Source organism: Pogonomyrmex barbatus, unplaced genomic scaffold, assembly GCF_055798465.1.
Source record: "Pogonomyrmex barbatus isolate J1 unplaced genomic scaffold, ASM5579846v1 scaffold2, whole genome shotgun sequence".
NCBI lineage: Eukaryota > Metazoa > Arthropoda > Insecta > Hymenoptera > Formicidae > Pogonomyrmex > Pogonomyrmex barbatus.
This window is the reverse complement of record NW_028297116.1, coordinates 6,692,806-6,705,393: the sequence shown is the minus strand read 5'-3', so window position 1 is coordinate 6,705,393 and position 12,588 is coordinate 6,692,806. Positions and strand designations below refer to the sequence as shown.

Here is a 12,588-nt window from a genome sequence, read left to right as displayed (position 1 = left end):
ATATATATATGGAAATATATATATATATATATATATATGGAATAACGAAAAGGAACGAAGAATCTTACCAGGATAAGGAACTTGTCCATAAGTGAAGAGCTCCATCAGCAGGATTCCGTACGACCAGACGTCGCTCTTGATGCTAAACCTGCCATAGACAATGGCTTCAGGCGCGGTCCATTTGACGGGGAATCTACTGCCCTGTTTTGGACAATATTCGTCGTCCTCAATTACCCTAGCGAGACCAAAGTCACAAATCTTTGCTTTGTTCTTCTCGCCGATTAGCACGTTCCTTGCCGCGAGATCTCTGTGTATGAGCTGCTTGCTTTCGAGGTACTCCATCCCAGAGGCCACTTGGGCCGCGATGTAGATCAGATCTTCGAACTGCATGTATTTGCCGTCTCCCTTTCGAAGAAAATCTAACAGGCTGCCGTTACACATGTATTCCTGTACGATGTAGATAGGCTCCTCTTTCGAGCAAACCGCATATAACGCGACCAAATGCCTGTGTCGGAATTGCTTCATTATGGCTGCCTCTTGCAGAAACGCCTCGGTCGACATGGTCCCTGGACGCAGCGTCTTTACCGCCACCTCGATTTTGTTCCGCCACTTGCCGTAATAAACTTTGCCAAAATTGCCGTTGCCCAGTTCCGAGATCAGTTGTATCTCGTTCCTGTTGATCTCCCACTTATCACGTAACTCGGGTCCGAGATCCCACATATCCGGTTGTGGTTTAGGACAAGGTTTCGAAAGCACATGACAGAGACCCAGTGCATTTTCTGGATAACAGAAATATCAAAAATAAATATCATGGATATCATATCGATTTGGATTTTACTTTCAAAAGATAAAGAATTAAATAAAAAAAAAAAAATAAATAAAAAAAAAGTAGTATATCTATAAAGCTATTAACGCAAATGCTAAAAAAAAATTACGTATATTTTTCATATATTATTACAAATAAATGCTTACTGCTGTATGCCATAACCAGAGCCGGTAAGCTGGAGAACGTTTGATTGGTGGCGATGAAGAAGCCGCCATTATCGAGCGGTTTAATCTTATAGTGTTTCACGTGATGGCCCCTTCCTTCCTCCCAATCCTTGACCGACAAGCTGTAACCTCGGGGATTGTGCTCGCTCGGCCTCACCAAGAACGTGCCGCGAGGATTTTCGTCAACCAACAACAGCTTACCCGCCTCTTTGCGTGACACATTTTCGAAGAACCAACTACAACAACAAGGATACAGTACAGTATTAGGTACACAATATCTCATTGAGAGGTGCAAAAAGGCCAAGGAAGAATAGAAGATAAATGCTCACTCTTCGCTCTCGACCGACCGCTCGACAGCCACGAAGTTCCAAGGGATCAGGCCTTCCTGCAGAGTCGTTAAGTGCAGCACTTTCCACCAGTCCGGCTCGGAATCGTCGAGGACCTCCATTCGGTCGCCTTTCATAAAACTAACGTCGGTGCTTTCTCGCGCCGTGTAATTGTACAGTGCCACCACAATCTTGTTGGATCTTTGTGAGTGCGCTGTATCGGAAGAGAAATAGAACGCGTCTCATCAAATTGTTCTCCGAGCGAGAGAAATTCAGGCACCCGAACCGGTTAGGAAACGATTTAACTTTAAAAGACAAATTAAATTGAATAAAGGACCCGTTAACTATTTTATGCAAAGAGTGATGATAACCGAAGTAAAATACAATATCCCGACTCGCATCTCTGAACTGACTTTATATTTCATATTTTATATAAAAAGTCAAAAGTATATATAATTTTGAAAAATTTCAAATTTCGCTGCCAAATAAATACGGAAGCAAATTTCGATGTCAAATTATTTTTTTCTTTTTCATTATCATAAATATGCGCAGAGCTCGAGGAATGAGAATTCTATTCTATCGAAGTTAAACCGGTTCGGATGGGCGAATGAGAAACATTTAAAACAGACCAAGACAACGATTCTACTAAACGCTAAGCGGTTTCATAATAAAACGTAAATGGAGCTACTTGCGAAATGAAATTCTATCTTCGTCCAGATGGCCGTACGGCTACGGAAGCGAAATAAGAATAAAATAAAATACACACATGCAGACTTAACAGGCGGATTCGTTTTACGGGGTTGCTGATGCGGTATCTGTAGCTTACAGGGTGTCGGTCTCGGTCGGATAATATCCGCTCGAGCTTGCACGCCTCTCTGATTTGGGTCGGCGGTGTATCGGTCCAAGGAACCTCCATTGCTGTGCTTTGAGCTGAGTCCCGTGTCTGCTTTCTTATAGCCTGAACAGAGAGAAAAATCCGTCTCTCGTCAAAGAAGAGCCAATCCGATGAGAAACGTATCTCTTATCTGTGGCCCTAAATATTATACGAACTTTAAGTAATAAACCAGACATTCACGCCCCACTTAATCCAAGATCATTTTCCTTTGAAAACCCAGCATATTAATATCTTTGAGATTTTTTTTTCTTTTAGAATAAGATCAAAAAGACATCGACGGTAATTAAATTGGATTAGCAGCTTCGAGCGTACAAATGCAATTACTTGTACACTCAGCTCGCGCGTTTATTAAACCTTTATCGAAAGCGAGACGGATTTTTTTTTTAGTTCCTCGAAGAATGAGAGACCCTGATCTATCCGATCCGACCGTTACGAAATAAAAGGGGAAATTTCAATATTGTTTTTCTAATAATGGTGACTTTGACACAACCATCGCCATCGGTATTAATTATTACGGTGACAAAGCGATAATTATTTCTACATACAGTGCTCGTTATCAATCAACAACTGAACTCACCGATCGGTTGAGACTCTTGCCGTTTGCTGCAACACTTCCCCATGCTGGATCTCTGGTTCCTCTGGTCTACTCTCTGCGCGAGTCCTACGCACCCTCTATTCCGGATACATCGAATACATTCGCGGGGCAGGTTTCCATCCTCTCGTGAAACTCGGGCCCGGATAGCCGGCGATCGAGCCGGCGACGAGGTGTATATCGCTATCAATTCTCAGAGTCCTCTCGTCCGTCCGCCCATCGTCGGATTATCGGACTCGCCGCTCCTGCAACATAAGGCAGACGAGATCTGTCGTGATTCCGACCGAGGATTATTATCGCGACAATAGCCGCAGGATGCAGCGTCACGATGGAGGCTTACGAATTGCAGTCATTTGACAACGGGAAGTTGCCATGCTCCGATGAAGTCGACGACGCGATTGCGAAGTCATTGCGAGAACAATGATTAAGTACAATGTCAACGATTGCACCACCGTCGTTACATTACATTATTATTATTTTCATCGCTCTTTATCGTTATTGTTCTCCGACTATCGCTATTCGCTTCGGACCGATGGCCGAAATTGATCACTTCTAAATAAAATAGAAATCCGAAAAGCAATCAAGAAATATTTAAAGGGAATATTAGGACGCTCGAGCAATATCTTCTTTCGTTATTCGTAAAGATTTTAAAATTTATATGACTCTCTTAGAATTAATAAATTTAACGCGTTGACAATGTACAATTATATTATTATCTCGAGAGAGGAAGTAGCATCTACTGAAATTGCGGAGAGACGAGGCAACACAAAAGCGACGAGCGAGGTCCGGAAACTCGTGGCTGATTTTACTTAACGGAATACCTACCACTGCTCGACCGAGGGAAAATATCCGCGCAAAAAGGAGAAACCAATAACTACCGCCGGTGCCAAGCCGACTACCAGCATAGCCGAAGCGCCCTTCCGATCATCTCCGTATCATTAAATAGAACGAACGGCCTCGCCCTGGAGTCTGGGGATATCTGAAGTTTTTAATTAAACAGCTGGACCAAAGGGAAAATCGGCTGTAGAATTTTCGAGCAGCGAGTATTCGGATGGACGTATGAATATTGCATTTGACAATTTAAAATTGACAATAAAAATTTTTGAAAAACTGTGTCAAAAATTCGAAATGTAAATCATTCTTAAATTTTCAAACCAAATTTAAAGATATAATTATTAGCCATAAATACGTATGTAATTTTTGTTTAAAAGGACAGATATTTAGGCGTGTCAAAATTTGATTATAAATCTATTTTTTAAGATTAAAAAAAAATAATGTATTATAATTTAGACTGTGCTTCAAGATTTGGACTATGTTAACTATGTTAATTCACCTTTTTAAATGTTCCATAAAATTTATTATAACAATATCTTCAAAATCACGTTGAGCGACATTTTGAATTGAGATTTAAAGAGCTGCAAAAAAGATATGGGATGCGACGAAATTTTAGTGCGGGGAAGAAATCATTTCGATTAACAGTTCGACAGGCAACATAGTCGCCTCGATTTTAACGAACGCGCCTCTTACCGAACCATTCCCCGTGCACCCGTGTTTGCGAAACAATCGTCCGAATCATCCGGAATCGATTTGGATGTGGGTCGGATCAACCCCAGTGCCGAACACCGCGAAAGCATGGCATACGACACGGCGAGCTCTCGTTCGATCGGCAGAGCCCGACTACGGCTATAGGACAACTCGAACACACCATCCCTGATCCCTGTCCGTGGTTACGTGTATGCGCCTATGCAATGGGGTAATACATGGGTAGCGAAACGGTCGATATCCCACGGCATGTATTCATATATACCACGACGTTACACTCGCCATCCGGTAGAGCTTTTACGTGGCGAACAATGCGCTACCGTGGACAAAGACGTATTAACGCTAGCATCAGGACGAAACGACCTGATCGTGCCGTCGTTGGCTCCGTTCACCAAGAAGGACCGCTGGATCTCGCGATAAATCAGAAAATAAAAGCAGCTCAATTCGAGCAGCGGCAAAAACTCGACTCGGATCTGCCAGCTTATTCCATCTTTAAAGTCAAGTTTAAGGCGGAATTTTCCGCCTGTAATTCAAGGAGAGGCAACATATTCTGAAATCAGCTCGTTTAATATAAATTATCTGATATCAAATCTGAGATTTCAGATCTGAGAGAGATTTAATTTAAGATTTATCGTGATATAGCTAAAATTTAAGAACCGTTTTTATTCAAGAGTTTTTAATTTGTAAATAAGGCAACCTTTACAGGTAAAGGCTCTTGAGATATAAACTGATACATAAGAAATAAAGAAATAATTTAATAAGATTTAACAATGTGCAATGTAATATTTTTTGTGAAATTAATACATCTCTCTCACTTACCGATATTTTTAATTTTTGTTCTCATAAATAAATTAAAAAGATTAAATGGAGAATTTTACTAACTAAAATGAAAGACCGTGAGCTCATAATTTAAAATATATTATTCTACATTATTTTTAGATAAAAATTATCTTTTAAAAATTATCTTTAATTAAGAAACTAAAAGGACGGAAAATGTTATAAATATCCTCAACAAATTTATTCGGTAATTTATTTTGAATGTAAAAGACAAATTTTTGTATTAAGATCTAATTCATAATTACGTTCTTATCAATTCTTTGCATAAAATACTGTAGATTAGACTTGCATTACTTCCCATGAATAACTTCCCTTGATGGAAATCTCAATCGTTGTCTATTGTTATCAGTTTTATTTCCTGTTACGATTATTTCACAACAAAATGACTTCTCATCCGTGTGATAAAATATAAACGATATACACTTTAGAAGCAGCGTGACGTGAAAATTTAACATCGACGCCATACTGCAGATACTAGCCGTGAGGATCGTAAAAATGAGAGAGAGCTAGTTATTGTTGCCCGATACAAAGTTTCTTTCTCTTTCTCTCCCCCTCTTTCTGTTGAGGTAACAACTTTGTTTTCCTATAGATCGCACGCCGACAATTTCCCACGTTGCCGATATAAGCCATAAGGCATAATCGAACATCTTAATAATATTTAAAGCCGACAGCGGAGCAGCGTAAGTTGTTTGTCGAAGCGTTATGTATACATTATAAAGTATCTTAAAATTATTATATACCATATACCGGTTTAACGCTGATTTCCATAAAATATCACAAACGAATCGAAGATAAATTGAATTTTTTTTTTAATAAATATGATAAATTGCAAATAATTTAAACAAATCAAATTCACAAAAGATAATATCTCTTTATCGCAAAAGAAAAAAACAATTAAAACTTGACTGGAAAAAATAATTATGCGCACTCAAAGTATAGAATTTGTTGTTATCGTTTAACAATTCATATATAATATATTCAATAATATATTCAATTACTATAATTCTATAATTCTGATTTTCATAATTTTTATAACGATAACCGGAGCCGTTCGGAGAATACTTTTGCCTTTCAGCTATCAAAGTAAAAAAAATGCGTACGCTCCCCTGTTGCTAATTTTATTTTCGTACTAATCGATAACCGTTTACGCGTCCGAGGTAGACAAAGGAGCAACCATGAGGATCGCGAGGTTCAAGATAGATTATTGTGCGCGCGTTGAAATTAAAGATAAAAGTGACGACACGAATCCCGGAGTTATCTTGTTAATTGTGGAAACATAAATGCGTCATCTCTTGGAGCACTGACTAAATTCATCAACCAATATTATGGAAGAGACACTTAATTGAAGAAGCTGCGCCTTCATTCGTGAAGTTGAAGATACTTCAGTCGCTAATAATCTCATTAACTTCTCTTCATACAAGTTATTTTATATTACAGAAATTATCGTGTATAAAGATGTATTAGAAATTTCTTCTTGTTGATAAAGAGATCATCGCAAATAAATAAAGCTGGAATCTGACAAGAGATTCGTATTGGAATTCAGAAATAAAATAGATTACGGCATTGAAAACAACTTTCGCTGACGTGACAGGAATCACAATTCACTACAATACAAATCTTACGAAAAATGCGAATCTTGCAACTCGATTTCCGATTCCAGTCAGTGTTTGTAATACATCGTTTGATTTAAAGTTGAAGATTTAATCTCAAAATCGTATCGGATAATTCACATTGAGAAGAAAAATGTAATAATAATCTTTTTATGAAATATTTTTGTTCTTCGGAGAAGCATACATTTTATTTTACGCTTAAAATCTATAATTACATTTCTATTGACTCGTAATATAAATATATTTATATACATGGCGCTTAATACGTTAAGTGCCGCGCCAATCACGTTTCTGCAATCACGTTTTCAATGTAATGTAAAAATGGATGAAACATGAGTTTCATTAATTTTTTTATACGTATATAGGAATAGAGAAACAAGTAAATTAAATCCCGCATTCAATAATTTAATATTATTATTATTATGTCATTAAAAAACAATTATAAGATAAATTATCTTTATAAGATAAAGATGAGCATATTTTAATGTTTCTTTCAATCATTATTTTTTTGAATCGGAAAGCACCGTAACAAGATTTAGAAAAGGTAAACTTCGCCGAGCGGTATTCCATTTAATTAGCGGATTTCCGTTAAAAATCTTTCGTGATTATAGGAGCGGAAAAGCTAGTTGCAGGGAACTTGTCTCTCTTTCGTCCCTACCAATGTTCCTCGATCACGAAGCGAAACGGAAATACGTTATTGTGTACCTTTTCTCGCTGCTTAGAGCTCGACACAGGCAAGAGTCTCGTCGCACGACAATGCGCGCCGTGTTCCGGTGTGGAACCGAGAAGATGTCTTCTCTGCCTTTACGTTTTAATCCTTAGCGCTATCAATTCTCCTTCTCGAGAAGTTCGGGATTTTGCCAAGCGTGTAAATCATAAAACATTCATCAGGCTGGTGTGCCGTGACGTTAAGCAAGGATGAGGTTTTGTTGTGCGGCAAAATGCACGCCGTTAGATCCTGTTTTTTGCACCGATTCTTCGTGGAGAGAGGAGGGAGGGGGGAGAGGGGGAGAGAGGGAGAGAGGGAGAGAGGGAGAGAGGAGAGAGAGAGAGAGAGAGAGAGAGAGAGAGAGAGAGAGAGAGAGAGAGAGAGAGCAATTTGTTTCTTGCTGAATCTTCTAACAATGATATATCCTGATGCCACTTAACAGATAAGTCTGCTTGAGAGGTTTTAGTCAGAAATTTGGATTGATAGCACGCACCATGATATTTGAATAATAATAATTAATAATTATATCAAAATAAAATGTATCAGAAGTTGATCCTTATTAAAGAACAAAATTATAGATAATTCTATTATTTCTTCCCTCGTATAGCTTACGTAAAGCCTTTAATTACTATCCTCATTGTTGAACGTTATTCTAATGTTACGTCATGTAAGAAGCCGGCAATGAATTCTCGGAACTATGTTAAACAGACAAGAGATAGTGTCAAAAACAATAATAAAATTTAAATCTTCGCTCGGCAGATTCGCAGACGGCGGTAGTTAACTAGAGGAAATGTACTTTCATTTCCGACATACCAAATACACGCATGCACGCACGCACGCACGCACGCACACACACCATACATACACACACACCAATGACGAAAAATAATACTCTACTGCAGTCGCTGCATATTTTTAGTCCAGCTCGCGGACAATGGAGGATGACAGGTGCTTTCAGGGAATTTAACGAGTACACGCCAGCAAAATTCCCACTGTGAATTAACGTCGCGGCAAGGGGAAAGTGAGAGAGGGGGAGGGAGGAGGAATTTAATCGCGTAGGGTTCTCGCGAGGTCCTAGGCAATACCGGGGCCTTCTGGTACGCGCGGCTGTTTCACGGTCGTTCCCGCGCGCGAGGATGCGACGGGATCCGAAGAAAAAGGTGGCCCGACCGCCAGCAGCCATGACTGACAATGAGTCACGTAAGCTCCGTGAGTCACGGGTGCACGACGTACCACCTCTCGCAGGGGGGTTGAAGAATAGACGTCGTTAGAGGGCACCGGCCTGAGAGAGCGCTGGGTCCACTATGAGGCTTCGCGTGAGTGCTGCGGAGTCCCTTTCCCCTCTTCCCCCCCTCCTTCTCCCTCCAGTGTAACCCGTACGGGTCCCATCGCGCATCTATGTAGCAAAGTTGTCGAGTTGCTCATCGTTCATTGACCGGCAAAGCGATACGCTGGAAAAATAGAACGCCCGCGAGATAAGTCGAAAAAAAAAAAAAAAAAAAACGCACCAGGTAAAGAGACCTCCGATTCTCAAATGCCAAGTGTAGGCCTTTTTAATAAGTAATCTGAAGATGAAAATACTCGATATGATGTATCGCGGATTAAGTCGCCATCAGGATGATCGAGACACTTCTTACTTATCTCTTTGCTTCGGTAATCTGGGGATTTATCTTCGTGTAAGTCGGTGATGAAGTTACTTTAATAGCTACTAAGACGTTGAAAGCATTTAATGTATCAATGTTTTCTCAGTTGATCAGGACAGGAATATTTTATATTTTATCTTGCATATAATTACGATTCATATTTCAGAAAAAAAAAAAAAACTTTTTTTCTTTCGATCGTGACCATTTTGAAGAGCTCGTCTAATTAGATACCTACAAATAGCAACACGCCGAATGGAACAGGGAAGTTGCGTGTTACGACTCTATGGCTTCCAAATGAAGATATCGGTAGTCAAAAATGAAGACGACAGTCTCGGAGGATCTTATATAAAATACCGCTATCGTTCCGTTCGCCTTCTCATTTCTCGTGAATTACGTATCTCGGTTTGTTGGGACGGCAAATCGCCTTACTTCTTTCTTTGCTCGCGCCGCACCGGACTATTCGATTTCATTTTTCTCCTTATCCGCTCGATATAAGCGCGGGGAAAGCCGTAGAACGCGTTTTGAGATACTCCAAGGCCTCGTCCGGCAGTTAAATCGGATCGACTTCGCCTCCATTCGTTTTATATCCTTGCCTGCCTGCTTGCCTGGCTGCCTGTCTGCCTGCTTGCTTGCTTACCTGCCGCCATCGCCCGACGTGTTTCGCGAACGGTATATTCTTCCTGTGAAACCAGACGCTCCCTTTGGCCTTATCTTCCGCACAGGCACGAATGGAAAAAAAAATCGAGGGAAAACGGAAAATCTGAGAAACGATTGTATCCGGAAACGATTCACACCGGAAACTGAGAAATATCTTTTTTTATATCCAAAACTGAGAATACATTTTTTTTTTAATTTAACCAGTGGTATTTAACCAGCGGTATTTAATCGTAAATTTTCAAATTTACAAATTTATTGTTTTATTTACAAAAAATATATTAAAAGACAAAATATCTCGTATCTCTTATGAATTCAGATCGTACAAATTAAAAAAACTTTTGTTAAAAATTAATTTAAAAAATATCTCGAAAATTAATCTGTAATTTTCTTTATAATGTTATAATATCATAATGATTTTTATATACTGAGGCATTATGTCTGTTACAGATATAATAAATTATTTATTTGAATTTCTAATATTACTAAGATATTTATATGCTGAAAAGATTTAATGGCATGTTTCAACAGAAAAGTTCGAAACTTTTATTACAAATCTGTTACAAACCTGTCTTCTATTTTTTTGTTGAATAAGCCGGAAGTTTGTGGCGTTTGACGTTTGAAATTCGCAGCGTTTTCTAATAGCGAATATTCTGAGAGAATTATAAACGATTGGATGACCAGCCTTTCCAAGGGGATATTAAGGATTCAGAGAATACTGCACGCCGCACGTTCAAGCATATAGATGTGAGGAAGCCATTATTGTGTACGATCTACTACCCCCCCCCTTTCTCCCGGCAACCAATAGTTCTACATAGTATACACAGAAGCTGGATTACTTCGAAATTGTACTCTCCGTTGACATTAAAATCTACGAAGCTTGTTACAGGCTATCATCGCCGGCGTTATACTTTACATGTTAATCATAAAGCTTAATGAATTGCCCACAAATTACTGTGTAACAGGATACGAAGTGTCCCAGATCTAACGACCTGCCTTTCGTCTTAGCCTCTTTGGAAAGAGAGTTATAACACACGAATATAGCAACGACATTACCTAAAATTAATGAGATAAGATAAAATTAAAAGTCACCTCGTGTAATTTGATTAATTGGCAGAAAGTAATCGTAGAACATCATCCTACGCGTAAAATTTCGAATTAATTTTTTTATAAGAGAGAGAAATCATTTACATTGAAATATTTAATGTCTGAATGTAATTAAATTTCAAGGAAATTCTGCGAGTTATTATCAGTTGATTGAACAGCGTTGCGCATTATTTACTATTTAATGATTTACAAGTAGAAAATCATTAAAGCTAATTTCTGCATTTTTTCCCAACGGCGTAATTTGAAATTTCGCAAGAGCATGATGTCACGCACTCGTAGAAAATTCTAGAGCGCTATATATAAATCTCTTCTGTAATTCTTCGCGTATCGATTCGATATCATACGATCCGCATACTATGACTGTTTCGTTATCCAAATAGAAATTCGTAATGTCATAATTTTGTCGCTTAGAAATTCTCAATAATCGACAGACTTCAGATTATTTGCACAAATCGAGCGCGCGCGCGCGAATCGGTTTGAATAATCATTAATAATTTAAAGGCCTCCACGGTCGATAAAAGCCGTATTATCCCGCCATCGCGGTCGAATGCTTAAGAATGGACTTTCACATACCGCCGGTATCGACGGCCGCGGATCTAATCGCGGGGCAAATCTTGTGTTGCGCGGGCATAAAACGGGCAAGGCGTGCAAACGCGGCCAATGTCGGGAAGGTGTCGACACTTTGCATTGCGTTGCGGCACGCATGTGACGGCAATGTGCGCCCGTGCAGACGCGTTAAATCGATCCCTTTACCCAGACTCGAGTGTCACGATTAACTTCGCGACAGCGAGCAACGAGATACATGGAGAGAAAGGACGCGGATAAAAAGGGGAGGACGAAAGGAAAGCCTCGAGCAAGGACGGAATTAGCGCGTAACGATAAGAAGCGAAACGTAGATACGTCGAAGCAAAGGGTACGCCAAGTGTCGCGCTTTCTTCACTTATACAAGTGAAAATTTACTTCTGGAAAAGATCACTTCTAGGGAAACGACCGACCGATTTCTAAATTAACTTTTACCTCGGTTTAATTTCGATTTAACGCGATTTTTATTCTCTTTTCTAATTCTAAAAATTAGAAAAAAATAAAAAGTAAATTAAACCGAGATAAAGTTAACTTACGTTAGTGGAAATGGACGGGAATCATTAAAATTGAAATTAAATATATCTATCCTAATTAATTCGCTTTTTCTATGAGACAAAAGACGATGAAAATAATTTTATTAATGTTAACTTAATGCTAAGTTAACATTAATAAAATTATTATGTAATTATTAAATAATATTAGTTATAATATAATTACAATATTCATAAAATTGTTGTTGTGTTACTGAGAAAATTTTTCACAAGACTTCGAAAATTCTAACTACGCGACTGTGACAAAAGGCTCAAAAGGGCACGCGGGGCAATTTCAACGATGCGGGGGTGGCACGAGATCTACAACGTGGGGTAAACATCTCTCTCTCTTCCATCGGGCCGTGCTAATGCTTCGAATCTGCTCGGTCTTCCGGCCAACGCGCCGACAAAGCTTTGATGCCCTCGTACAGTCGGAAAAAAGCTCGAGGAGGAGACGGAGGTGACTTAACGGAAGGGGATGCAAACAAACGAGATTGAAGAAGATTATTATAATGCCATCAATAAATTCAATTTGTTCGACCATTATAAAAAAAAAATCACTATCGCAACT

The 12,588-nt window shown here is 39.1% G+C and overlaps 1 protein-coding gene across 4 annotated transcripts in view; it reads right to left on the bottom strand.

The window, feature by feature from the left end:
• Positions 1-12,588, bottom strand: part of Src64B (Tyrosine-protein kinase Src64B) — a 41,957-nt gene that overhangs the window by 5,395 nt on the left and 23,974 nt on the right. For 2 of the 4 annotated variants that reach the window (XM_089077542.1, XM_089077541.1), the window contains exons 2-6: positions 2,789-3,048; positions 2,083-2,274; positions 1,320-1,530; positions 973-1,226; positions 69-779 (exon numbers count right to left, since the gene is read on the bottom strand). In XM_089077542.1, the coding sequence (XP_088933668.1) occupies positions 69-779; positions 973-1,226; positions 1,320-1,530; positions 2,083-2,274; positions 2,789-2,831 (1,411 nt within the window). In that variant the 5' untranslated portion in view covers positions 2,832-3,048. The remainder of the gene's footprint in view (positions 1-68; positions 780-972; positions 1,227-1,319; positions 1,531-2,082; positions 2,275-2,788; positions 3,049-12,588) is intronic. The other 2 variants (XM_089077543.1, XM_089077544.1) reach the window with 2 other exon arrangements.